The sequence below is a fragment of the Athene noctua genome, chromosome 13 (genome assembly GCF_965140245.1).
Source record: "Athene noctua chromosome 13, bAthNoc1.hap1.1, whole genome shotgun sequence".
Taxonomy (NCBI): domain Eukaryota; kingdom Metazoa; phylum Chordata; class Aves; order Strigiformes; family Strigidae; genus Athene; species Athene noctua.
Window position 1 is genome coordinate 21590627 of NC_134049.1, and position 27776 is coordinate 21618402.

General features: G+C 45.9%; 1 protein-coding gene across 4 annotated transcripts; it reads left to right on the top strand.

Moving 5' to 3' along the window:
* Positions 1-219: 219 nt before the first annotated feature.
* EDC3 (enhancer of mRNA decapping 3) lies at positions 220-27763 on the top strand. Of its 4 annotated transcripts, none has more exons than XM_074917724.1 (7): positions 220-261; positions 2653-2834; positions 4302-4615; positions 11116-11451; positions 20435-20588; positions 22767-22984; positions 24096-27763. In XM_074917724.1, exons 2-7 carry the CDS (start codon positions 2671-2673, stop codon positions 24428-24430), a joined length of 1521 nt encoding a protein of 506 aa, XP_074773825.1. In that variant the 5' UTR covers positions 220-261; positions 2653-2670; the 3' UTR covers positions 24431-27763. The 4 variants fall into 4 exon arrangements, with proteins under 4 accessions (XP_074773825.1, XP_074773823.1, XP_074773824.1 ...); XM_074917722.1 differs by having other exon boundaries at positions 221-290; positions 24096-27762; XM_074917723.1 differs by having other exon boundaries at positions 230-290; positions 2635-2834.
* The last annotated feature ends 13 nt before the right edge of the window (positions 27764-27776 follow it).

Consider the following 27776-nt stretch of genomic DNA (forward strand, 5'->3'; position numbering starts at 1 on the left):
GCGCTGCCGCGGAGCCACCCGGCCGCCCCTCCCGCGCATGCGCCGGCGACGCGCCGTGGCGGGTTTCCTTCGCGCATGCGTAGAGCGCAGCCGGGGGCTCCCGCCGCGCCGGAGCGCTGCGTGACTGCGCATGCGCCAGGGCCTCAGCTCCGCCGCGCCTCTCTATGGTCGCCCGCCGGTGGCTGGAGCGCCGCTCCTAGGCGGGGCGCGCGGCCGGAAGTGAGCGAAGCGTTGAGCGTCGCTGCGGTGGAGAGGCCGCGGGTGAGGCGGGGATCGAGCGGTGGGTGCAGGTGAGGCGGCCCCCCGCTCCCTTCCCCCCAGGCCCCTCACCCCGAGGGGTCCGGCGGGAGCGGGCCGGGAAGGGACGGGGCTCTCGGTAGGGGCCTGGGCCTCGCCCGGGCCTCCCGTGAAGCGCGGCCGTGGCGCCAGGCCCTCCCTGGCCTGGCCGTCGTGGGGAGGCTGGGGCCGGCGGACGGCTGGGGAGAGGAAGGCCCGTGGAGGAGAAGGCTTGTGGAGGCTGGGCTGAGCGCCTCCCCTCCCCGTGCTCCAAGCCCCAGCAGGCCGCCTCTTGGCGGGGTCCCCGCAGGGGCGGGCTGTGGGGAGCCTGTGTTTATTTGTGGGGCTGCAGGCAGCCCGCCCTGACCCAGTCCGGGGAGGCGAGCCTCGCTGGGAGCAGACACCCCATGCCAGCTTGTCTCTCAGGTGCAGAGTGGGTAGGCTCGGTGGCTGCTTTCCTCATAAATGAGGCCAGCTCAGTGCTAACTCACCTTTCAGCTAGGGAGAATATGCACAGTGGCATCTTCTCAAGCAGCAGTGCCCGGTGTGCAAAGCTATTGACTCATCATGTGCGAAGTTACTGCTTATAAATTGTTTATTCAGGTGTTGCACGTGTGTTTGAGTAAGCGCTGTGGCTTGACTTTCTCTTAAAACTTGCAAGGATCTCAGGCATACCAGTAATACACACTTGAAATAAGTGATGTGGGGGAATATAAGATATGTGAGTTGTATGACAAAAGCCCAGAATATTAGACAGGAGGCTTGACTTCCCAGGTGTATGTAAACAAACAAGTGTGCTCATGTTTCTCATTATGTGATGAAGTAAATCATTCACTGCACATGTAGTTCATTCTCTCTTCTAAATGATTTGCACACAAAGTAGTAGAATGAGATCCTTTGAGCTGAGGAGCTTTCCTTTTTATGTTTGCATGCAAACAAAGATTTAATTTTTTTTCTTGATAAAAGGAGGCTCTTATTTTTGGAAGAATCTCTGTAAGATGGTGATGTGTACTGAACTCTTTCCCTTGTTTTCAAAGAGAGATACAAAAAGCAGGAAAGGGAATGAAATTTTAGTTTTAACGCAGATACTTGAGAATGTGTTACCTGTCTTTTGAAAGTGCTTTTTATCAGCCGTTATCTTGGAATCCAGATGTTGTCATCATGGGTTAATATAAATACACAGAAACAGGAAAGAGAGGAGGCTGGTCCTGACAAATTTATGGCTTAGTGAAAATTTAGTGTTTGCTTCCCTTTGAAGCATCCCCTGTTTTCAATCCCCTGAAAGTTGGGGGAAGTGGTTTTTTTTCTGCTAACATGCATGCCTCCTAGTTATTGCCAGGGTTTTTTTTCCTTGCATCTTTTCCCAAGAAGCTCAGGACAGGAAGGGCTTGAAGAGAAATAAAATGACTCTCACAGAAATGTGGTTTATATATTGATGTTAATCTTCCTGGGTTATCTGCTGTGCTTTCTGTCTTTGTGTTCCTTGCAGTAAATATCAAGTGTTCTCCCTCTTACTGTTGATTACAGCATGACAGGCAAATATATACGGTAGTCATTTTCATTTATGAGCTTGTCAGCTCTTTTGCGCTACCGTGATGCTAGTGAGCCTGTCATCTTCCTGTGTTCTTTGTCTGGAGGAAGAAATCTCTGATCAAAAGATGTGCTTAGCTGCTTCAAAGTGTGTTGATACAAGTTCAGTCAAGCATCAGAATTGAGGGAATTACGTGGGACTGTATAACTAAACCAAGTGATTTTTCCCCCCGTGATCTGGTAGAACTTGAGGCTAGAAAGGAGTGCAACTTTCTTTTTTTCATTTATCTAATTATGGCAGTAATAACATGGCTCTGGAGAGCATGAACATTTTTGTCCTGAACATTAGGTTTTTTCCCCCCTCTGTATCCATCTGTTCCCTTAAAGGTGCTGGTTTTCATTTGAATGTGCAGAGATCAATCTTCTCACTGCTGAGTATTCACGAAAGATGTTCTGCCCCAGTGTTTGTATGCCAAAATTTTAAAAAGGGAAGGGAAAATGTATTCAGTGTTTGAAATTACAGGGAGAATGTCTGCAGACAGGACTAAATATTGCTGCTGGAAGCTGTTAGTCTTGAATTCAGTTAGAAAATTACTCCTTTAATGATGCAAATGGCGATGTGCGTTACAAACAATAGTATAGGCCAAGCCCTATCCAGGGATTTACACGCTCGCTGGGATCGTTGGTGTCTGTAGGGATGTGATTTCCACCCCACAAAGAAGAGAGAAGCTGACAAAGCTGGAGCCTGGGTAGGAGCCAGGGTTCTGGGCTGGGGGATGCAGTTGATGCTGATTCAGGTTGTCACTTTCTGCATCTTGTTACGGCCAGGCCTGTGTCTCTTTACAGCAACTGTGTGCCAGAAATATGGCTACGGACTGGCTCGGGAGCATCGTGTCAATTAATTGTGGAGAAAGCCTGGGAGTCTATCAAGGACGAGTGTCTGCTGTGGATCAGGTCAGCCAGACCATTTCCCTGACGCGGCCTTTCCATAATGGGGTCAAGTGCCTCGTGCCAGAAGTCACCTTCAGGTTAGTGTCTTTTTTCCTCCTGCCTTTCTCCAGGCAAGGTCTGGATCTAGTTTGGGTGTTTTGTTTTGGTTTTCCCCAGAAGTGAGCTCTTTGCCTTAAATCTCCCTACTGCTGCTGAGCATCTTTGGATGAGAAGTACCTCTTGTGTTTCTGTTAGTTTGTGTGCAGGAGATTATTTTCTGGCTCTGTGATTCCTGTGTTAGAAGCGGTGTAGCTCACACTTAGAGGTTATTTGTGGGTGAGGCTGTATGTGTGTGTATACATTGTGTTGTTAGGTTTTTGGGTAGCTGGGAGGGGCTGGCATACTCTCTGAAAGCTTTGCCTTCAGCCTGTGTACTATATGTAATTAAAGTGTGCCAGAAGAGAAAGCAGAGGGGTAGATCAATTAAAATTATTGCCCCAATACAGTTAAATCAAGTGCAGTTATTAAATTCAGCTCCATCCCCTCTGTTTCTTGCCATGTTCTTTCCTCTATGTAGACAGGAGAGAGTTTTGAACCAGAAAGCTGAATTGATGCAGCAGTGTTTTAGCTCTCAGGAGTTCTTTCCCACCAGCTCCTGGTAGCACTGTGCTTAAAAAGAATAAGTAAGAGTCACTCATCACTGGACATTTTGCCCTTACCTGGCATAATAGGATAGTTAAGAGTCTGAGTCACTGATTTTTAAATAAAATGGATTCCCTGAAGTCAATACTCTTTTTTTTTTTTTTTTTTTTTTTTTTTTTTTTTTCCCCCCTTGGATTTTGAAGAGAGTGAGTGGTGAAAGACGACAACCATATTCTTCCAGAAGCGTGGAAGTCTGTAGCAAGCTCTTGCTACTTTTATATCCCATTTGGACAAAAACCTATTAAGTGTAAAGTAGGGGACATTAATTTCTGATTCATTTCTTGCAGTCAGTGCAAATGGAGGTCTTTGTAACCAGCTCTTTCTTTGGTTTTGGCTCATGCCCAGTGCTACATTGGTTTTCTTTATCCCTTTTCTGAGGAAATGGGAAGCACCATCCTTGTCTGAGCGTGAATTGCAGTAATCTAAGGGTAGCTTTCTGCAGAAATGGATTAAAGTAATAGCCTCAAGGCTGAGATTAATTATATTATCTAGAAACTGTTAAATTAATGCAGGTTTCTACAAAGGTCTGTGCTTGTTGCTTCCATTTTCTGTTTGATTCCTGTTTCAGCTAGGAACAGATCCTTTCAAGCAAAATCCAGGTGCGGTATAGTATTTCTATACTATACTCTTGAGTTGTTATTTTGAAGATTCATGTAATTTCAGTTTAATATTTTGATGTCTGTGGAAACATCTGGTGTGTTTGAACATTAAAATCCCTTTTTTTTTTTTCTTGTTTCTACTGATAGTGACGTCAGAAAAAACCCACTGTACAACGTTGCACATTTTTCTTCAGGGGTTATTTTTTGCAAAGGTGCCTCAAATGAGACATTCCTGAATGTCTGTTTTTCTTTTGCTGTTTTTAGGGCAGGTGACATTACTGAGCTGAAAATTCTTGAGATCCCAGGGCCAGGGGACAGCAGACAATGTGGGGATCTGCAACAGACAGAAATGAGCATCCCTGGTGTTGGGTGCCAAGTGGGTCCCAGTCAGAATGGCACTGGGAAAGTGTTAAAGAAGCCTGTTTCCAGCAGTGCCCCGCAGAATATCCCAAGGAGAATGGACATGAAGAATCAGGATATTATCATCTCTCCACAGCAGCAGTGCTCCAAGAGCTACATGGATCGACACATGGAAACACTGACTCAGTCCAAAGGCTTCCGTCGTAGACACAATTCCTGTGAGTAGATACGTTACCCTGCAACTTTCCTTTCTGCCTGCCTGAGTTACCGCTGCAACATCTTCCCTCCTTCAGCAAGAACACTTCAAACGGTGCTGGAAACTTTTTTTTGCTTTTATACTTGTATTGTCACCTGAAGTTCTGGAGAAGAGGAAGTTAAATAATGAGGAGAGTCTTCACAAGCTGTGCCTCAAAGTATTACGAGTATAGGTCTTGCAAATGTCGGGCACTTCCCTTTAAATGGTGATGCAGTCTCACCCATAACCTTGAGTATGCAAAGACCAACATACTGGTGTTTTCTTTACTGCAGCATTTCTGAAAGAAGTGTGGTTGACGCTGATTTACATAAAATCCAAATACTTCTTCAACAATTTATTGGTTAAAGTGAATATTCAAGTTTAATTAGTGGAAATATTCCCTGTTCCACCTTATGTATTATTCTGCTTCACCAGCATCAAATGTTAGAAAACATAGAGCCAAATAATGCTGGTTACAGTGATTTCCTCATTCCTACTATCTTTTCTATTTGAAAATTACCCAATTACCAGCATCCATTTTTCCTCTAAAAGGAACTGGAAACAAATTGCAATATTGTAAAGCTTTTCTATTTAAAGCCTGTATAACCATAACCTATTACAACATCACCCCACAAGTAATTACAAATGTTATGTGCTGTGTTGTTAAAAATACAAATTAACTGGCTCTAATGAGGATGATGTAAAGATACAATCAGCGCATCTCAAAGTCAAGCATCCGTTATTTTTATTTCTGTTCATAAAATCTTCAGCCATCTCTCATGCTGTGCCAAAATTGGGTATGTTCTTTTTTTTTTTTTTCTCAAAGCCCTCTGGGTTGTGCTGCTTTCCAGATCTTCATCATGCAATTATGTAAATGTCAGTGTGTATGCAGCATATTTCCATGACTTAATTGTTGAAACATCAGTATGTATCCTGCGTATTTCTATGACTTCATTTTTTCCCCTTGCTTTTGTGTTTAGAAAAGCAACAAAACCAAGGTGGGTAAGGCCAGTTAAACAGGGAGATGAAAGGCTATATTTTTGTGGAGAAATTTCTGGACCTCCAGAAGACTTTCTCCCCCACCAACAGCTGTGTTATTTTCTGAAAGGGTTGTAACGCTTTTCATTTTCACTTTATTTAAATGATTGCCACATGGCATCCACGGGAGGAGGAAGGCCAGAATAATATGGAGGGGGAGGCGCACACTCCTTGGTGACCTAACCGTCTTCAGGCTGGTCTGGTTTTGAGTGTTGTACCTCTACCTAGGCCTAAACACTCTGTGGTGCTTGTTATAGGAAGAGAATTGTCGTTCCTTTGAGATTTTTTTTTTTTTAATTCAGTAACCCTTTGTAAATTCCAGTTGTTTGAGTATGTTACTTTAACTTTAGTTGTTTTTAGAAAAACTTTTTAAAACTTCAGGGTCAGCTACCTAAATGTCTAAAATAACTTCTGCTTTGCTTTATTCTGGCTGGCTGGAGCGTGTAGGAGGATTACTGGACTTAACACTGTTTTGCCAGTGTCTGGTAGGTCTGGGGTGAGCAGCAACTACTTCAAACCACTTCAGCCCACAAACAGCTTGTGTCAGTTTTGCATAAGCACAACAGCAGGTCAGATTTTCATTTACAGACTTTGAAACAAGTTGAGGAAGGTGCTAGATGTAGATTATTGTTAGCTTGGATTAATTTTAGAATAAATGAGGTAGGGAAGTGAACTCTTACACACATTTTGGAGGGTATTTGGAGAGCAGGGCGAATGATGTGTGAATTTGGGGAGGGGGACAGAAGAGGTTCTGGCCCTGTGGAGATGATGGGTATGGGTGTCTGGGGGAGAATGGGCTGAGATGTCATCTAGAACTTCAGTCATACAGGGTTTAGTACAGCTGAAAGTTGACCTCTTGATGCCCTTTAGCGTGCTAAGTCAGGGACAAAGTTCCCCTTTTGGAGTACTTGTGTGACAGGAATCAATAAACAACAAATACCAACGCAGGTTTCACAACAATGGCTTCTGTGCTGTGCTGGCACCAGGCTCGTTCATGCCAGGGCTGGCAGCAAAAGCTCCCACAGGGATCTCACAGGAAGGCAGCCAGCTCTCTAGAGACTTTACGTTTGCTTGTGTGCTAGACATGAAAGGTTTTTTTCCTCAGAAACAAAAAAAGCCTGGGAAGTATTGTTTATCTTTTGAGGGAGGCGCTTTTCTGTGTAGCGTCAAGCTGCCAACTTGACGTGGAGCCATGTGCTGTTCTCCTTAATAAGCTTCACGCATACACACACAGGGCAGAGGCTCTGGAAGTTGCCATCCAGAAGGAGCTGAACTAGAAGGTCTGGCTTGCTGTAGCCACTTGGATCAGGCCATGGAAGCAAGTGTAGCTGTGAATAGCGGCTTTCAGGCAATGGCTTGGTCTGGTGTGTCACACTAGTGCCCTGGAAGGCAGCGGACACTTCTCCTGTTGGTTTTAAGTCTGTCTGAGTTTTCCCTCCCATCCCCTTGCCCTCTTTTTAGGCTCTTTTCCTCTTTTCCCTGAATGGAATCAGCTGCGGGTCTCCTTGCCTGTCTAGATGGCGATGCTTTAAGAGGAGCACTGCGTAACTTTGCTCAGAGCTCACTGGAGGCTCTGCCCTGTTCTGTGCAACTTCTGTGACAAGGTTGTAACGCGGTCTGTGAAAAGACAGCCAGTTGTGTGGGTCAGCAGTATTTCAGAGTTGGCATCCATCGGTATGGATTAGAGAGCTGCCCACCACAATGCCGGCACGTCTCGTTTTGATGAGGTACGGTCTTGGCTCCCATTCATTGTGTCTGCAGGGGAGCCTGGGGAGCTTTCCAGCCATTGTTCTCACAGCTTTTCTAGTGCAGCTTTTTATTCCCGTCAGCGTTTGTACACTGCTCACATCAGCTGCTTCTGTCCCCTGGATCCACTGCGTGGTGGTGCATCAATCCCCACGTTTTGCTTTTCAGGTCAGCCGAGGGTCGCATGGAGTTGTTTGCAGAAGTACCTGGCAATGAGCATACAAACTCTTGTTGGGTAACGGGAACGGACTGAGTTGCCATAACACTTGATGTTGTCACAAGAAGCAGGCTTGCTTGCCACTGTGTTCAGGGTAGGCTCTAGCTTATTTATCTGAACTCACAGGGTCCCTTGACTATTGCTTCGACCTGGAGTTTAAGAACTTTTGGAGGACTCGGCCTGTTGTGTTGGTCTGGGTTTTCATTTCTTGTGTGGCGGATGGCAGCAGCGTTGGATGTGATCCCCTTGTCAGCAGTGGCAGTTGCTAGCTCCATACCAAGTTGTGTACAACTTTGGAGTGGTTTATATGTCAAATTTGGTTTGGGAATCCTTTACCCAGGGCAGAGAGTGAAAGCTGTGTGTTAGTAAACAGCTCTCCTTTTCTCTCAAAGCTATACATGTAAATGAGTGGTCACAGCTTGCATACTGGAATTCTCTTTGCCAGAAAGCCTTACCCTTTCCTCTTTCCTAAATTGTGTTTTGTCACCAGCAATTCTTGAATTCTGCTATCTGTCCTTCAATGGCTTCTTGGCAAAAGGTGTGTTACACTGTATTTCAGTTCTCACCCGGTTGTTTATAAAAACTCGATGACATCTCCAGTAGCTTGAAAATCACTGTGTCTGAAAATGAATGACCTGCTGTAGTTAGTAGTAATTTCAAATTATTATAAATAGAGACTCTGTAAATAGAGTGTATTGTCAAATTGTGGTAACGCTGACCACTCAAAGCTGTACTGCTAGTTTCAGTTGCTCCAGGATGTGCAGAATAGGTATTTCATACTGGCTGTTGCACTGATACTGCTGTTTTGATGAGGTAAGTGGCTTTGTGCTGTGGTCAGTGATTTTCATGATGCAGTGAGGTTATGGTAAACGCAGTAGTCAGGGTAGCTTTGTTGATGTGAGAGGTTGTGCTACCAGCTGTTGTAATTTTGTAGGTGCCCTTTAAGATACTTTTTAAACATAGTGCTGTAACTGTAATGATACAATGGTGTTGGAGATGAAAAGGGAAAAGCTGACATCTTTCATTAGGCCAGGTGATAAAGCTGAGGAAAATTGATTCTTCCAGTCTCTTCAGTGCTTGCTAGGCATGCTTGAGCAAAACTGTTTTTAAACTGGTATAAGTTGAGCACTCAGACTGTTGCCGTAATCAAAACAAACAAAAAGACCAGAACAACAAACTACTTTCACTACCACTATTATTATTGTGGTTTGGTTTTTTGTTTTTTTAATGTCAAACAATCATGCTTCAAAACCCTGGAGGTTTGGGGTCTTATCTCCTGCTTTTCAAGGTGTGAAATATTGGACTCTGACTTCTTGTGTGCTTTTTTGTTGTTGCTGGACCATAGCATAACTGGAGACTGAAGCTGCAGCAGCTTTTTGAGAGGGAGTATTTTAGGGTGTTCAGGTCTGTTTTGTTTTGCTCAGGTACTTGAGACATGCTCCAGAGAAGGAGCTGCCAAGCATTTCAAAGAACTTCCTTGCTGTGGGGGCTGGGAAAGCTTTCAGGTTAGTCACTGGAACAGTTCTCTAGAAAAACGAAAGTGACGTGCTGCCTAAAATATAGGGAAGAAATAAATGGAGGAAAATCCTTGCTGAAACAATGCATTCCTAATTGAGAATAAACCCAAGTACGTATCCTTAGCAAGTCATTATTCAGCGTGGTGTAAGTCAGACGTGATATTAGGTGAACAAATTTTCCAGAGCTTAAAAAGTCCTTGATAACAGGCAAGCCTGCCTTTAGATATTCTAGGAAAGCATGCTCTGCTCCCGTGTGGTTTTATAGCGTTTTCTATAAAGGCTTCAGGTAGTCATGTGAGTGTTCTGGAGTTAGCAGCAGCATTTTAAGTTACATAATTGAGCTACTGAATAACTTTACTGTAGAGAGATGAGTTCTATTTGTTAACTTGGCTAAAATTGGCCCATTGGTCTTGACTATGCTGGTTTCCATCCTGATCCTGAAATGAATGAAGACTCCTGTAGAAACGTTTGACAAGAGGGGGAGGCCCTTCACTTTCTGGGGGAAGTGCTGCTCCTGTCCATGGAGTGGAGGATTTCACACTTTGGAAATGGGGGAATTCAGAGCTCGAGTTTGTTAGGCAGCTTTCGGCTGTTCCGCCAGTCTGACCCGAGGTTACACATAGGCCTTTCCAGGCAGGGAGAACAAGGGATTTGTCAAGACTAAGCTAGACTTGTCTGCACTTACAAAGCTGACAGGTAACTTTGTGGGAAGCCATGAAGATTGTGCCTGTTGCAAATCCTTTTGAGATGTTTTTTAAGTATCCTTAGATAATTTGAAATTCTCCCTATCTTCTCACTGATTGACAATAATGTGTAACGACAAAAAAATGCTGCTTTTTAATTTATGGAGGAGGTATATAAAGAGCGCACATCATCATGGTAACTTGGTGGCAATTTGTTGCTGTGTTATCAAATGGATTTTGCCAATAAATTAATTTATATGAATTACTCACAAAGGTAATTATCATTATGAGAAATATTTTAGTAGAACAAGCAGTTTTGGTGTGATAACTCTGACTCCATCTGTTGGATGCTGTAGGCAGTATCTGTAATTGCTGGAATTGGCCTGAAATATTTTCCAGTAATTGGAAATTTAACAATGGGTATAACAAACATTAATATTGTCTAGACCTGAGTTTATAGGGGTGACTTGAATACTAATGTAAGAAATAAGCGAGTAAAGGGCTATGTTGACCTGGTAATTGCATATGGTTTTGTAACAGTCCTTGATCTCCAACTATAAACTGGCAATGAAGAGACTTTAATCAGTCTCACTCCAGAGAAATCAGGCTTTCACAATTACCTGTGATTGGAAAGAAGTATACTTAAACGTGCAAGATGATGAATAAGTAGACTAATGAAATAGGAATAAGGAAATGAACTTCATATTGGTACAGAAATGTGTACCTATTGATAGCAAGTGTAAGGAAAAAGAAATGCTTTATATTCAGAGCTTTTAAGTTCTCCCTTAAAGATCATTAACAGGTGGCCAGCCTGAAAAGAAAGAAAACAGCTAGATTAGTTTCTGAAATTTAGGGAAACTCCAAAGAAGGTCTTGGGCCACATGCCTGCATGAACATGAGCTCAGAATAGAAGGAAAACTGTCGCAGAGCACGGCTAGCTTATTACCTTATCACTAATGTGATAATATCTTGTGATAATATCTTGAGTTAGATAAGTGTGGAGAAGCATTTACTTTGCTACTGTGGTCAAGCTTGTTTTTCTAACCTTGCCAGTGGAAAGTCCCTGAAAGTCTCCTGATGCCCTTGTTCTGTTTTCCGTTAGCTTATCTTGGCGTGAGTAATGCCAAAGATGAGGTCCACAGCTTCTTTGGGAAGCGAGTATCCCTTGAGTCTGTGGACTGCAAGCATGAGCTCCCCTCTCCCAAAAGTTTGCAAAGGGTATGAGCAAATGTGGCTTTTTCTATTTATGACACACTTTCAACTTGCTTTTATTTTTGTTTAGGGTCATCCAGTAGCCGTCATCCAAACCAAGTGACTCCAAAGAAGAGTGGCCTGAAAAACGGGCAGATGAAGAGCAAAGATGATGAGTGCTTCGGGGATGACATTGATGAAATCCCAGACACAGATTTTGATTTCGAAGGGAACCTGGCCCTTTTTGACAAGGCAGCTGTGTTTGAAGAGATTGAAACTTATGAGAGGAGGAGTGGCACTCGTTCCCGTGGGACCCCAAATGAGAAACCAGCTCGCTATCGGCACGACGAGAACATCTTGGAATCGGAGCCCATAGTCTATAGAAGGATTGTCGTACCCCAGAACGCTAACAAAGAATTCTGCACGGGTATGCCACGTCCCTTACTGATAAGGATGCAAACTCTGCAGCTTTTCTGGGGCACATGTGGTGGATTGTTTCCCCAAGGGGTGTCTGTCAGCTTAAGTGGTACGAGCAAGGGCATTCATTTACCTAAGATTGGATCAGTGCCTTGTATCAGCATACAGCCTTTATTTGCAATATTTCTGAGATAAAAACTGCTCAGATAGGGCAACGAGGTAAGTGTTTTTGCAGTAGGGAACAAACTGATGGTTGGATAACAAGAATGGGACCTGAATAAGAGCCATTTGAATCCTTGTGTTGATTTCAGTAGCATGATGAACCTGCGTGGACTTGATTGCTGGCTCTTGAGAGGGAGGGATGGTCTCAGGATTCTGGTACACGGTTGCACATCGTCATTCGTACTTTCTTGGTAAAAGGCAGGAGATTTCATGTGCTTCTGATACTCTTTGGGTGATTGTTCTATATTTCTGCATGGTTTTGTGGAACTTTAAATGTCGTTGGTGTAAAAAGAAACAGTTCTGGCTCTTCCATCCGTAATTCCAAACATTCGTTGTACAAAAGGCTTTTTATGTGGGGTCCCCCCCACCTTACTATGCATTGCTGCTGTGTGAAAGATCAAGCCCCAGAAATCTGATGAACGTAGCATTAACATGCATGTAAAGTATGCGTTCTGAGAGCCGGCTGTGTCTTTCTTCCTTTGCTTCACCTTAGTCTTAATTGTAAAAGGAAAGAAAAACTTCCAGGCAGATGCTTGAGTTGAAGTATTCATCAAGTGTATCATTGGGGGAAACTAGTTGAGCTCCCTGGTGCCAGCTGCTGCCCAGATGTTATCCTGCAAGTCTGATTTCTGGTCGTTGCTGCCACTAGGTAGGTGCTTGGATAGAGGTGGAGGCAGCAGGGTGGATCAGCGAGCTGCCTGCCTGCAGGGAGGCTGCGCTCCTAAAATCGAAATGCGGAGAGCAGTTGTTCACGTCCTAATCCATGGCTCTGGGGAAGGCTAGAACTGTTCTCATTTCATGTTCAGTAGTAGTTTTGTGACCAAGCACCAGAGCTGCTTATGTACGTGAATGGATTTTACTATAAGCAGTCTTTTTATTTCTCTACATACACTTGCTATCAAGTATGGCATATGTGCTTTATGCTACATTTAGGGGCAGATTCCCTGTAACTTCAGTTGTGGTGTCCTGCCTTTGGTTTGCATGCTTTCTAACACTTGCAAAATGTAGGAGTGAAGGAACTTTTGCATTCCAGGAACGTTTCTTTTCCACATCAAAATAAAATCAAACTTCAGATCTTTTTATAGAGAGACACTAAATAGGTGATATCCTGGTGGTCTGGCCGCTGAGCAGAAGTGTGATCAGATCCTTGATCTGTCTTTCTGTCCAGAAACCCCATCTGGGGTGTGAAACACTTCAGAGAAGGAAGCTGATTCATTTGTACTGATTTGCTGCTTTTCAGTTTTTAAAGACCATCTTTTTTTTTAATGGTTCTGCTATACAATTATATCATAGTTTTCCATTTGTGTCATCTATCTTCCTATAGATCTGTTCTGGCCTCGAATGAGAGAAAAACATACTGAGTCGTATTAGAACTTGTCCAACTCAGTGTTGTGTTTCCAAGGGTACTTAAGGAAAAGTGAAAGAAAAGAGTAAACATGCAGTGAGACTTTCCTCTGAGTGCTTTGTCTTTCACAATTTTAAGACTTCCTGAAGCAGAAGTGATAGTTCAGTATTAATAGCTTTTGATGGGGCTTTTTTTCTTCTGCTTAATTTAACCTATTGCTTTTTAAATCTGTGCAAGCTTTCAATATCCCTACAGTGTCCTATGGCAAGAAGCTCCACCAATGGCCTGTGTGCTGTGTGAATAAGCACTTCTTCATTTTCGTATGTGATTTACTTTTTTTAAATTTACTACTTGTCAATTCATCTTCCAGCTGGCTTGTCTGAGAGGAGACAGGGCCTCTATGTATGTCTAGTCTGAAACAAAAGCTAACCTACTGTTAGCTGCCAATTTGAGAAGTATGGCTAATATGGTGTTCTAGCAGTACAGGTCCTGGGAGGAAAACTCTGACATGCAATAAACAGCAAGCATCAGTAAGTAAATTCAGGGGATTAAAATGAAATCGTGTTTGCTAAACACCATCGTCCTTTACTATGGAAACTCTTGGCTCCCTGTTTGCAGTGTGCTGAAGGGAGCAGCCCAGTGAAAGCACTGCTGTTTTCTTGTTTTGTTCTTGGCAAGCCTGCACAGGGAGGGTGGTAAATGACTCCCCTCTGTACTTGGAGGGTCTCGCTAGCCTCATTAGCTACTGTTGGGTGATTAGTCTCCCCTATGGAATTCTGGATTTGTTTGAAAGAAAAGCTGTCGTGTCACACAATGGGCAGGGTATTGACAACTACAGTTCCCTGTTGCCTGTGCTGAGCTGGGCACGTTCACAGTCCTGTGAATGATGATAAAAGTGTCCCAGCGCTGTGTCTCTAGATGTTTTTCCCACAGAGGATGACTTCCTTTGTTTCCGCTGAGGAAGTTTACTTTTGCTTAGGAAATGCGAATGGCTATCTAGCAAAAGCTCTTGTAAACAGCTGTAACTTGCCTGCTGTTTCTGGCATTCAATTTAGTGCTTTTTGAGGCGAGTCAGCTCTCCAAGGGACAGAAAGATAATCAGTATGCTTGGAGTAATGATGGACTGTCACTTGAAAAAAAACAATCCTGATTTCTTTGTTTAGCAACTGGAAGGAGGATGCTAAGCTGTAGGCAGCCTGCCTCATAGTGGCTCAAAAAGCAGCAGCTGCTGAAACTAAATGAGTGTGCCAGTAGCCCCGAAAGCCATGATTTTGGATATATCTATGCAGGAATTCTCCTGCTTTTGAATTCTCCCGACAGAGGTTTTTTTTTCTGGACTCCTCAGGGAAGCTCTACTTGCAAAAAGCACTTGCTTGTTAGAGAAAAGAAGTACTTTGTTATTTTTTACCCTAGGCTAATCTTGAAGATGATTGTCTTAAGAGCTCTGGTTGATACAGTGATTATTCTGTCTGCTATAATCGCACAAACAAAGTGGTGCTGGTGATTGACAGTGAGCTAATAACCAGCTCTTGTCACTGTGGGAGAGGAAGAAGTCTGTGAATCCTTGCATGCTCTTTTATGCCATGTTTCCATGGAGCTAGGAAATAACCGGGATTGTGCAGTGGTAAAACCAGCACACTGCTGATGCCAGTTCTCCAAAAGACTAATCTGCAGGGCTTCCAGTCTGTGTTTTTATGACTGACTAAAATAAGTTGTTTTATGTAGGATGTAAGCAAAGCTTGATAAACACTTCAATCCACCAGGATGCTTTCCTGAGATCTAATTTTACAGAGCCAGGCTGCCAAATAGGTGTACTAGCAAGTGAACAGGGAATGAAGATGGGGATCTGTTGCAAACAAATGAAAACCTGAAGCTAATAGAACTTACCAGGTCTTCGATCATGACTGAGCTGAGTCCGTCCCTGGGACTCCACATATGCACTGCTCCCAAATATGTAATTAGCCTTTACTCTTTTGGGGGGGCTGCTATTGATCTATTTACTAGTACATGAGGCTTGAAAGGAGAAGGGCAACTGTTTAACAAAAATGTGCCTCCCTGGAAAGGCTGTATGAGGTGTGAGCTATCTTTTTTTTCTAATTCCAGAGCTGTCCAGCTAGAGAATTTAAGTGTGTGTTAGCATAGGTCTGTCTCTGTTCCTTCTGTTGGCTGTCAGCACTGGAACGATCTATGTTTGAACAGCACTGTTGTTTTGGGATCAGGTCTTTTAGCAGTAACTTCAAAGCCAGCACTCTGCAGGTATGTTGGATCTCAGAGGAGTTTGCATTAGGATGGAGTATCTCGGTTCATCATCTGTGATTATACAATATAAATCTCAAGCATACTAGTTTGTCCAAATGGTTCCTTTTTGCAGTTCATCTCTCCTCTTCACTTGTTCAATCACTGCTAGCACATACCACGTACATACTGTGGGTTGCAGTTCATGATGATTATACTGGATTAAAATCTCCCTCGCCTGGACTGTGGGCATGAAATGGGACTGAAATTCTCATGTGCCACAGCACCTCAACTTTCTGTTTTCCCACACAGTGTAGGGGGTGCAGATGCATGCAGATGCATGCAGCGGGCTTGTACCCAAAGCCTGGCTTTTTGAGCAGTGGTGTCTGCCAGGACGGTGTCTTTATGAGCACACAGATGAGTAAAGAGGAGAGCTGTATGCCACATAGGTCAGGTATGTATTTATTTCCGTGGTGTACTTGTAAGGCTTTGTCCAAAGCAGGTCTCTTCTAGTTAATGCTGTTAGTGTAGAAAATGTGCTGTTTACATCTCTGGTTCATCTGAAAGTAAGTGGGATTTTTCAAACTTGACTGCTGTAGAAATTGTCAAGTGAAAACAGGACTGTGCTCAAAAAATCAGGCAAAGTGTCAATATTTCTCTGTGCTCCCCCTAATCAGAATTCAGGCCCGTCGTTCAAGAAACTTTTTCCCCACAGTAAGCAGATAGTGGAAGAAAACGTGCAGTATATATTTATAAGTAAATCAGTTCAGCAAGGCAGAGCTTATGTGCTGGGGTCAGACTACAAAACTAAGGCTGAGTCTGTTCTATGAGGATGATGCTGACAGTATGGAGCTTTTTTTTGTGTGCCATGTCCTTGACTGACTTTTCTACTCTCTGTAGCTTTTAGCTCTTCAGTCTATGGATGACTGCCTTATAGCAATTGTGTATATTGAATGTGTGAAGTGTTTCTGGGATCTTTGAGTAGAGTGCAAATTAAGTTCATTTTATCCAACCACAGGAGAAAACAAAGTGGTCATGGGGCAAAGTCTCTTTGTCCCTCAGACAGATTTTTGCTCAGCTGGAGTGAATTGTGCACTAATGCTGGGAGAGGCTGACACTGGAAGGTCAGCCAGAACTCTCGCAGAATTTGTCTTAATTAAAAATAATGATGATTTAAAAAAAAAATCTAGCCCTTAAGGTTATGGAGAAAATCATTCATGTTTGTGGGGCAAGTAACTGTTTTGCTGAGTCTGCAGTCAGGTGGCTTCAGCTTTACAACCAGCAAAAGACAGCAAATAATGTCCCTCCTACCTCAACTGGACAAGAGTTAAACCCACTCCATGTAACTGCATCTTACTGAGCTGTGTGACTCTGGAACCTGGAGTTATTTATTGCTAAAGGAAAGAGTTAATGATGCTATACAGCTTTCAGGAGATCCGAAGTCTAGTTCCATTTCATCCGTTCCTGTAGCTTGCCTGTATCTATTTTAGCAGCTAGAGAGCTGCTGAAATAGTCAAGAGAAAAGGTGGGGCTTACACACTGAGCTACTCCAGCAGCAACCCTCTCTTTTTTTTCTTTTCCTGCCACTGTAAGCGTGGGTGGTGCTTGGACTTCTGTCGTCAATGTTGCACTGGGCTTGTTTGGGGAAAAACTTGTATTTTTGTTAACTTCTGGAGAGTTAGCTCAGTACTTCTGCTGGTGTAGGGTGTTTTAATCCAACCAGTGTGTGTGTAAGATTGCATAGTGAAGCTCGAGGAGAGAACTTGTTCACAGTTTAGTGCCCAGGACAGTGTGTCTCATAAACAGAGAATGCTTCATGTTTAATCAGGCTTCAGCAATACTCTGCGTGTCACAAAACTGTTTAGTCTATATCTGCCTTTTTTTTTTCCAGGCAGCTGTAAAATACATTTATTTAATATTAAAAGGCCTGAGCTAATTTATTTTATTACCTTCATTACCAAACAATAAAGATGCACTGTCCAACCCAAACATAATTAAAGTTGGCAGGCGTTCAGTTTTGTTGCAGTAGCGTTCTTGTTTGTGGGTTTACACGTCGCCTCCTTGATTGCTTTCTGCCAGAGTTTGTTTAACTCCATCGGCCTGGTTTTGATAAGCCTGTCTGACTGGTTGGACCTTGCGTGAGTGCGAAGAAGGGAAGTTCTCTTGGCATTTAAGCCTGTTCCTGAGAGGGAGCAATTAGGACAACGTGTAGCACTGGCATGCTAAATACAAGTTCATCTCATGCCTCTGCTGCCTCCCAGTAACCCCCTTTGCGTTAACCCACTGGGCACTGAGTTGCATCTAGTTGATGGTAAATGTGAGTTTACTGAGGCTCGTGGTCTGGGGGAAGCGATTGAGGGAAAGATGTAAATGGCTACAGAGAAGACGTTGGCAACACCCATATTAAATTGGGTAGATACAGATTATAGATCAACTGTTTCACCCAAAAGTTTGGGGAGCTTGTGTAGAATTTAAGCAGGGAATTTGTGCTCCCGCAGTTCAGAAGGAGCAGAAGTGCAGTTTGGGAGCCCCCTGTTTCAGGTTAGCAGAGGATGTGTCCTGTCAAGCTGTTTGAAGATATCCTGACCTCAGGTCACTCATTCCAAGTCCTCCCTCAAGCTTGAAAAACAAGACCTGATGAAGTAGCAAAAATATGAATGGGAAGGAGGCAGAGCTGAGCCTTGCGTGACTCTGGAGGCTAAGAGGGTGTGTGAACGCAGGGCAGGTGCGTGACTGCTGTGATGGGTTTAGGATTATTAGTGGCTTATGACTCCAAATGTTCCATGGCTGCTATCAGGAGTCTGAAATGACTTTGATAATGTGCATGCTTGCATGTGCTGCATGTAATGAAAGACTATTAGCAGAGGTAGCTTAATTAGCGGTTAGCATGCAAGGTCAAGTGTTTGAACACGTTTGGGCCTCTATCTGCAAAGCAGTAGTCGGTGAGTGTGGAAATGAAGGCCAGAAGGATTCAGCAGGATCTGCTCTGCAACACTTTACTGTTACCTTGCAGGAATACCTCCAGTTTAACTCTGGAAACCTCAAGATGTACAAAACCTGCCATTTCCGCCATAGCTTGACTTAGTGGTTTGTGACTGGGGCGCCCTGGGGAAATACGGTGGCACAAATAATTCCTCAGAATTAAGATACATGCTGCTTTTCTCATTTGAATATGGCACTTGCTTGTTACAACCGGTTCTTGCTATGTTTTTTTGGTCTGCAGAAGAGCTGGAGCCCACAAGTAACTGTTAAGTTTCCTCTCTGAGCGGATGTGTACGCTGTGGCTGTTCCCCTTTGAGCCCGTATCACTGCAGACACCGTTTTCACTGGGCCGTGTCATGTTCCCATGACTCTTTCCCATTAGTGCAGGCGGTCTGAACCCCACCGTGCTGGTGCTGCTTGGCCCTGGGCTGTGATGAGCACCCGCCTGACTGCCGTTGCCCCATGTTCGGAGGCAAAGCAGCTGATGGGAGCGCAGGGGTGCTGGCTGCTGAACGCCGCAGAAGCAGAGTGTGCTGATGGAAGGACCGAGTTCACACTTTGGCTTGACATTTGACATTGTGCCTGAGCTGTAGCAGGCATCAGTCTGAGTCCTGGACCTTTTTGACCTGCATGCCTGACTTCTGTGCACCTCATCTGCCTGTCCCAGAGTAGGAACAAACAGTGAATTCACAGAGCTCTTGCTCTGCTGGGCTCTGCTGGGATTGCTTGTTTAGCTCAGAGCAGTGCTTATGAATGATGTGAACAGAAGGAGCTGAGAGCTTTTCTTGCTGGCAGCTGTGCTCCAGCTATGTGGCTGTCCCATATGGGGAGGGAATTAAGCTGGGAGACAGTTAAGGACATTGGGGCCTTGCAGGAGGATGTTTCAAGGGAAGAATAGCGTGTGTTGCTGATTCTGCATAAGTGCAAATCCTCAAACAGAGCGAAGGGGCTTGGGTATCAGAATTATTTCGGAGAAAAGTTAGAATAAAGAAGCAGCTTTCTGTGGCTGAAGGTATTCAGGGATATCTGGCTGGCTGTTGCAGCAGTTTCCTCACCTGTCACGTACATTTTGCACTTCTCTCTCCATATACCATAAGTAATTATTTTCAGTTTCCTTGTACTCCACTATTCAACACACCACTGAAAAATTGCTGTGGCTCCCCTCAGAGCAAGCTGCCTTTTGGTGGCAAGGAATCCTCTATATTTAGTTCCAGGAGATTTTACAGATGTTACTGCAGGGTTTATTTCTGTGAAGTCAGCGCCAGCTTGGCCTGCTTGCAGAAGGAGAGTATGAAGAATCGGCTAGAACAGTTATTCAGGTTTGTGTTTCTCTTACCTGCTGATTCCAGGAAGGCTTTTTGTAGAAGCAAGCGGGGATTGTATTGCTGCCTACTGCAGGCGCTGTTCTCAGCACTTAACAAAACCTCTCTTGTTTGTTTTTCCCTTGATCCACATGCTGGAGCATTTCCTGGCTTGCAGACCAGGCTGTCAAAAACATCTGGGAAGAATTTTTCTACAGGCTTTATTCTTTCAGCTGCCTCGTTCCCCTGCTGCTCCAGTGTGTCACGATTCAGCTGTTGTGTCTGAAGCTGGCCCTTCTGGCATGGCCCAGCTCAGGTGCTGAGGACACCTACCTAGTAAATATGGGATGTCTTGTTTTGCTGTGGTATGTGGATTAGGGGCTGGAAGTTTGGAGCTGGTCGCTACTCATGTCAGGAGGCAGAATGCATCCAGGCTTTTTTGGTGGGAAGTCCAGTTCACAGCTTCTCTTCTGACATTCACCAGGATTGGCAACACTTGTTTGTGTTTGGGCATGGGTTAAAGTGCTGGTGGCCTGAAGACCATTAAGAAAAACTTAATATTCAGTCTGAAAGTCAAAAAGGCCTTTTCGGTCCATGTGTTGCTAAAATTGCCAGCTGCCTGCTGAAATTCCGTGGAAAGCTATTATTTCAAGCCCAGCGGTTGTGTTTAGTTGTCTCTGCTTCACTCAGAGTAAGCTGACTGATGCACTAGTTTGAATTCATTTGCTGGTCTTGGAGGGAACCTGAATTACTGGCTTAAGCAGACCCTTGGTAACAGCTAATAAGCCTTTTCACTGTCATTATTTCTAAGTGCTGTTATATAAAACCTTGCCAGTCTGGAGCATTCTGGAAGAGTTTCTGATTGTACCCATTTCTGATTTCCTCCCTCCCCTCTCTTTGAACCCTAGACTCTGGGCTGGTCGTTCCAAGCGTGTCTTACGAGCTTCACAAAAAGCTGCTCTCGGTTGCTGAGAAACACGGGCTGACTCTGGAGCGGAGGCTGGAGATGACGGGAGTGTGTGCAAGTCAGATGGCCCTGAGCCTCCTGGGGGGACCCAACAGGTAAAGCTGCTCCCTTTCGCACTGCTGTGGGTTTGCCCCCTCTAAGCAGAGCTCAGCTTGTCTTGTTACGCTAAGCGGGGTGAGGTAGAAGAGGCTGAGAGGTTGCCCTTGAGGTCAGTGTGATGTGGACGCCTGCTGCTGCTCATGCTAGTCCCTCAGTGGTCTGCAGCTGGAGGCAGCCATCATCTCTCTGCCTTCCTTGCCTCAGAAAGAAACAACTCATCCCACTGCCCTGCAGACCTGTGGTGTAATTCGTGTATTGGCCTCTTCCTCCATAATGATAAGAACAAGTGCGAGGCTCAGGCTGCTGAGGTAGGAGGAAGGTTTACAGTAGGATTCCATGTTCACGCTGCTTTTTCCCCATCTCTAGTCTCTCTGGGAAAGGGCTGGCTGAACATACCATTTCAGATGAATGACTTACTAAGGGCTTCTTTTTGGCTCCTGTGTCCCAGAAGCAGAACTATTGAATCAAAGGCAAACCAGAGCTTTTTCTCTCCACTTACTGGGAATTTTTTCAGGGAACGTGAGCTTTGCACAGGTGTAGCCCAAGGCAGATTAAACCATTGCAGAGTATCTAGCGAGCCTGTCCTTTTTGTAAGTAAGTAAACCTTTCGCTTCTTTTTACATGTTACAATTTAACAATATCAGTAAAACCAAAAGTCATTTCATGAAAACAAAGTGCTGCTTAGCTTTTTGCAGTGCTAAATTAGCTTTCAGGCATCTATAACCAAACTGAGAATATCCTGCTTTTTTGGAGGGCCCAATTTGCTAGCAGGTTTAGAGTGCACTTACTGCTCTTTGCATAAATATGTGATGACTCTTTTGAAGAGGTCTGCTCTGTGCCTGCACTTAGCATAGTTGTTGATGTGAGCAGACAATTCACAGAATCACAGAATCATCTCAGTTGGAAAAGCCCTTGCAGCTCCTCCAGTCCAACCATGAACCTCCCCCTGACCGTTCCCAACTCCCCCAGATCCCTCAGCGCTGGCTCAGCCCGACTCTTCAACCCCTCCAGGGATCCCGGGGACTCCCCCCTGCCCTGGGCAGCCCATTCCAACGCCCAACAGCCCCTTCTGCACAGAAATCCTTCCTCAGAGCCAGCCTGACCCTGCCCTGGGCAGCTTGAGGCCATTCCCTCGGGGCCTGGCGCTGGGGCCTTGGCTCCAGAGACTCATCCCCCCTCTCTGCCCCCTCCTGGCAGGGAGTTGCAGAGGGCCAGGAGGTCTCCCCTCAGCCTCCTCTTCTCCAGACTAAACCCCCCCAGTTCCCCCAGCCGCTCCCCAGCAGACCTGTGCTCCAGACCCTGCCCCAGCTCCGTTGCCCTTCTCTGGCCACGCTCGAGTCATTCAATGGCCTTTTTGGGGTGAGGGGCCCAAAACTGAACACAGTCATCGAGGGGCGGCCTCACCAGTGCTGAACACAGGGGTAAGATCCCTTCCCTGTCCCTGCTGGCCATGCTATTGCTGATACAAAAAATACAAAATTGCATGTGTATTTTCATGTTGTTGATAGCTGCTCCGAATTACTTGCTCTTGAAATGGAAGGTAAGCCTTGAGTCTCCATCTGTTTATTCTCTAGTACTTTGCCAGGACCTGATCATTTGATTGAGAGCAGTAAGTGATGACATACCAGGCAGCACTGACCCTATCAGCTGAAAATCCTACTATAAGCCACCCTTGATGTCTTGCAGGCCATTTAAAGAAATCAACTTTATTTTGCAGTTGATGAGGTTTAGGGAGTAGAAATGTCTTTTTTTTAACTATGGCTCTGCTGACAGGGTAACTCACCCCGTATTTTTAAGGTTGTTTAGTTACCTTTCTTCAAGAATCAGAGGGACAGAGAAAAAAAGCCTCCTAAAACTGAAATAGCATTGAGCTCAGGCTTACTACATGAGCAGTGAAAATGGCCTGTGCTTTGGAAGTACAAGTTGGCTTCATGATGAACCCCCATAGACTGGGACCTTGTGCTCTCTGCTGCGGGTGCAGAGAAGTCTTGAAGGGAACCTGCAAGCAGATCAGGGCTCTAGCATCAGTGCTATGAAAGGATGTGGGTTCCTTCTTCTGAGGCAACGGAAGATTTGCAAAACACCTGTCAATTTGCATTTTACTATTTTTCTCTTGCAGGAAGAAGGTAAGAGATTCTTGGGTTTATTAACAGTCTTTTCTTGTCTGCGTTTAGGCTGAACCCGAAGAACGTGCACCAGCGGCCCACAGTAGCCCTGCTGTGCGGCCCCCACGTGAAGGGGGCCCAGGGGATCAGCTGCGGACGGCACCTCTCCAACCACGATGTCCACGTCATCCTTTTCTTACCCAACTTTGTCAAGATGCTCGAATCCATCACCAACGAGCTGAACCTTTTCAGCAAGACGCAAGGCCAGCAGGTGTCCAGCGTCAAAGGTGAGGGAGTGGGGAGCAGAGTCGTTCTCCCCGGTGCCTGCCCGGTCCGGTGGCACCATCTAGTGGCACTGTCACAGGCAGGCGGTGGCTGCCGGGAGGCTGGCGGGACAGCGGAGACTCGAGAGGTTCAACAGTGGAGCAGTTGTGCTGATACAGATGTTTCCTGTATGAGCAAATACGGAAGAGCTGCCGTATGGATCTGAGTCAGACCAGCCATTCTCTTAGGAAAAAGGCCTTCCTTGTTCAGCATATTGAAACTGCAAGTCAATGAGCAATCCAACTGCTGCTTCAATCCAAGCAGACAGCTTTGCTGAACTAGTCCTGGCAGCTGTCAAAATTCACATCTCTTAGTATGCCCTAGAATAAACTGCTGCTCTGTCTTCTGTGTGAGAGCTGCCTTCTGTTTGTCTTTTCACCGGCGGTATTTTCAAACCTGGTTCATTTAAACTTCTTGGGAGAAACTAAACCTGGGAATTAGGGCACTGCACAACGTTTTGAGCTTTGGCAGAGTGGGGGGCTGTGCTGGCTGAGCTACTTGCCCGTTGCAAAAGATTACAGAAGATTTTGCACCAAGGACTTTGTGGTCTGTCAGGTAAGGGGAACGCAGCAAATGTGGTACAGAGCAGGTGAGTGCAGTGAGGCCAGTGGAGCTCAGCGAGACAGGCAGCAGTGCAGCACACAAACTGCCTTTCCAGAGAAGCGTTAGTTGATGTGTGCCAGAAAAACAGCCTTTTTCTTAGCTTGTGGAATATAAAATGGTCCTTTTATAATGGAGAGAGCACACCATTGCTTTTCTGTGTGGCCTGGACTGGTGATCCAGCTCAGCAGTGGCATCTGGGGCTGCTCAAGTCCTGACCACTTCATGAGGTTTTGTACCTGAGTCTGTGAACATTCTCCAGAGGGCTGAAGAGCTTTTAAATATTGGTGTTGATGTCTTTTGCAGAAGGACAGTAGTAGCCACAGGTAAAGCCAGACCGTATGCAGTGAGACTATGGGTGCTGGAGGCAAGAATGAAAAAATCTGCTGGCAGTGCAAGGAGGGAAGGCACTGAGCCTTAGTTCATGGTTTGGGGTTGGTCCTCAGCGCTCAACGGTGTTTGTGTTTCTTTCAGATCTTCCAGATACCCCTGTTGACCTAGTGATCAACTGCCTAGATTGTCATGAAAATGCCTTTTTGAGAGATCAGCCTTGGTACAAAGCAGTTGTGGACTGGGCCAACCAGAACCGGGCACCCGTCCTCAGCATAGACCCTCCAATAAACGAGATGGAGCAGGGCATCGATGCCAAGTGGTCGCTGGCCTTGGGCCTGCCCCTGCCCCTGGGCGAGAGGGCAGGGCGCGTGTATCTCTGTGACATTGGCATTCCCCAGAAGGTCTTTCAAGAAGTGGGAATAAACTACCACTCACCCTTCGGCTGCAAATTCGTCATCCCCCTGCATTCCACTTAGAGCCCAGTCAGCCACACGGCTCTGAAGTGAGAGAAGAGAGGAGGAGGAGGTCTGTCAAATAAGCTGTCCAGTGGATCCTGACTAGTAAACTCGTGACGCCTTAAGGATGTGAAGTTCTGGAGAGTTTTCCTTCCAGAAGAAACATTGTGTATTTAAAAAAAAAAAAGGAATAATCATAAAATGAAACAAAAAAAGAAGGAAGCGGATGTTCCTGCAAAGATGTTTTCATTCTCTTGTGCCATTGTATGAAGGAACACGCAGGAAGATGGTGTCTGTCCCCGGCGAAGGTGGCCGCTGCTGCCCAGGCCCAGCCGGGAGGCTGTTTAATGAGGGGGTGTATGTGGAGGTGGTACAGATGACGGGTGGTGTGGAGATTTGAGATGTGTTTCTGTCCTGCTGGGCCGATGGACCAAGCAAGGGCGTCCTGGTGGGAACAGCACCCCTTGATCGTGTAGAAATACCTTCTGTTGCAGTTGTACCGGGAGGGAGGATTTGGTTTTGTTCTTTTTGACTCCCCCTCCCCTTTTTTATGTTCCTGAAGGCAGGTGTAGCTCGCTCTCCCTCTTGGACCCTCCAGCCCCTCAAGGAGAGCATTCCCTCTTTGGAAAGCTTGTGTCAGGAGCCAGAAGCTCTCAGGTCGCACATGCTCTGGGAACACTGATGTCCTCAGCTAGGCCTTACTTGCTTATATACTCTCTTGGCTTTTTGTTTGTTCACTTAGTGGGTGAAGCCCAGGTCTATGGGAGTGAGGCATGTTTTGGAAAAGAACTTTTCCAGCATAGTTGTGCGTTTGTTTTGTTTGTTTTTTTTTTTCTTTTCTGGCACAGTTTGTGGCTGAATCAGGGAAAGCATAGTGAAGCAGGGCAGTGTCACTCAGTTTGTTGCGTGCTGTGTGGTGCAGGTGATATTTGGGTAAGTTCCCCCAGTGCTTCCAGTATCCCTCCCACACTCAGTGTGGTTTGGGAAGTAGGTCATGGATCCATTCGTTCCCTTTGGGCTCAGAGCCTGTGTGTAGGGTGGGCTCGTGTGCGTGCACCCACGTGCTGGGAACCAGCTTGAGGAAGGACTTGGGTCCTCAGCTCCCATGGTCCCATTTGCCTGCAGGAGATGGCGTGGTGAGAGCTGCTGCCCTCCTGGAGGGGTACGGCAGGATGTTCTCCTCTGCATTACCATAGGGGATCTGCCCCGGGTTGCTCTGCTAACTGCTCCTGTGCCGCACGTGCTCCCCATTTTCCTGCTTTCATTTTGTTGGCCCGATGGAGCCTTGGTGCAGTGCCTAGAGCAGGGGCAAGCTGAGAAGCCGTCAGCTGGCTGGCTTTGGGAAGCCATCGTGCTGGCTCTGTGCATGCTTTCTGAAAGCTCAGTGCCCTGTAGCTGAGCTGGGGAAGTGCTGAGCCTGGAGCAGTGCTGGAGGTGCTCTTCTTGCAGAGGGGCTCAGCTCCTTGCTTGCTCCCGATGCTGTGAGTGTGGGCAGTGCTTGAAGCTCTGCTGCTCTTCTGGTACCTTGCCTGTCCCCAGAGCTCCTGCAGGTACCTACACCTTGCACAGACCCTGTTCTGGCATCTGGGAGAGCCTCAGACGGTGCCTTTTCTCCAGGGAAGCTGGATCCCTTCTGAGGCTGAAGCGTAGGGACATGAGCACCTACTTCCGTAGCTGCTCTGTGGCTGGGCTCTGCTAAGCAAGTAGAGTCCTGCTTAGCAAACCTGTTGACCCACTTGTGCTCCGAGGGGTGAGGATTTACAGATCAGGCTCTTGTCCTTCCCTTTCATCTGCTTAGAACAAAGGCCGAGAACAAAGTTTGAGGGAAGAGACTGCCCTGGTTGAAAACCAGTTGAGTAATTAATATTGCCTGAAAGTGTGGAGTGATGGGGGAAGACCCAGCCTAGGCCAGGAGGCTGGTGAGCTCTGGGCTTGCCCCTGCCCGAGTTCTCTTCCCCTGCCAGGCCGCCTGCCCCTTGCTGTATCTACCTCAGCAGGACGAAGGGCTCTGCCCCTCACGGTGTCCGGAACCCCGTTCCCCTGAGCTGCTTTCCCCGCTGAGGTTGGACCACTGAACTGCGTCTGCTGGCTCACGCTGAGCAGCTGGATGACTTGTCAGTGCTGTGATGGGGTGTAGCTCTGCCCTTGAGTGGTTCCTCTCCCGTGGAAAGGGCAAAGCTGAAGCACCTGTTCCTCAGGTGAGCTGTGTTTCAGCTAGAACTGTAGTGGCGTTTCACAAGCTGTGGTTCTGACTTGGCTGCACGGGGAAGGGATGGCAGTGGTGCTAGTTATTTCAAATACAAATGTGAGGCTTCCCTCTGCCTTGTTTCTTCAGCTGTTTCAGCTTCGTCTAATCTTGAGCCAGGCAGAGGAGCAGTGGCTGGCTTAAAAAGGTGGATGGCTGTCCCTTGGTTGTTGCTGTACAGTGTTAGCTTTAGTCCCCTTATTTTCACTTTCTTTGCTCAAGACTCTTTAAGAGAACTTGCTGTTTCAATCTCTGCTTTCCTTGAACCAGGCTGTAGGCTTTTCTTGCTGCCTCTTCTGGGTTTGGCTGTTAAAACTGTAGATTGTATGCACTAAGCAGTAACAGTGTAGAAATACTCAAGGTTTCAGCACAGGGTCCTTTTCTGCCTCTACGCTGCTGTGCCAGTGGCTGGTTATTTGCCCAGAAGGGCACTGAACCCTGTAAAGATGTTTTTACTGAGATCAGATCTGTACTTGCTGCTGCCCAGCCCCAAAACACTGAGGCCCCAGGCATCGCCACCTGTGCAGCACGGGGTTCCCCATATTTAAACAACAAAAAAAATGGAGCCATGTTGCCCAACAGGAGGGTACAAACCCTCACATAAGGAAAGGGATTTCCAATCCCTGCCCATGCAGAGCGTTTAGGCCACAGCAGGCAGCTTTGGGCTGTGTTTGACACAGTTAAACTTTATGGTGTGCTCAATTTTTCTGGAGATGAGAGTAGATTTGAGTATTCGGCTGTGCTTTCCCTCAGATACAAAGGCTTACTTGCGAAAGTACTGGCCTCACCCACAAAATGCATCTTTTGTGCAGGTGTGAGCTCTTCTGGAGAACTCAGAGACCCAGAAAGGGTCTGGGTCACTTCTGCCCCTTCCCCCACATTGCCCAACTTAATTCAAAGAATGGAACACTTTTTTTTAGCTGTGTTTTGAGATTAGATAGTTTCTACCCACAACCTTAACCACCATCGTAGGAACTGCCCACGAGTGCTGCTCTGGTCACTAACATGTGAAGATCACTGCACTGTGTCACTGCTTGATATTCCATTTGTGACCTAATGTTTGTAACAACTAATTCCTGCCGCTACTGGGGGATGCCCTGAAATAAAGTGCAACTATTCATG

Coding starts and splice junctions, on each gene's coding strand:
- EDC3 (XM_074917724.1), top strand. CDS start 2,671: ATGGCTACGGACTGGCTCGGGAGCATCGTGTCAATTAATTGTGGAGAA. Junction 11,452..20,434: donor TAACAAAGAATTCTGCACGG/GTATGCCACGTC, acceptor TTTGAACCCTAG/ACTCTGGGCTGGTCGTTCCA. Junction 20,589..22,766: donor CTCCTGGGGGGACCCAACAG/GTAAAGCTGCTC, acceptor GTCTGCGTTTAG/GCTGAACCCGAAGAACGTGC.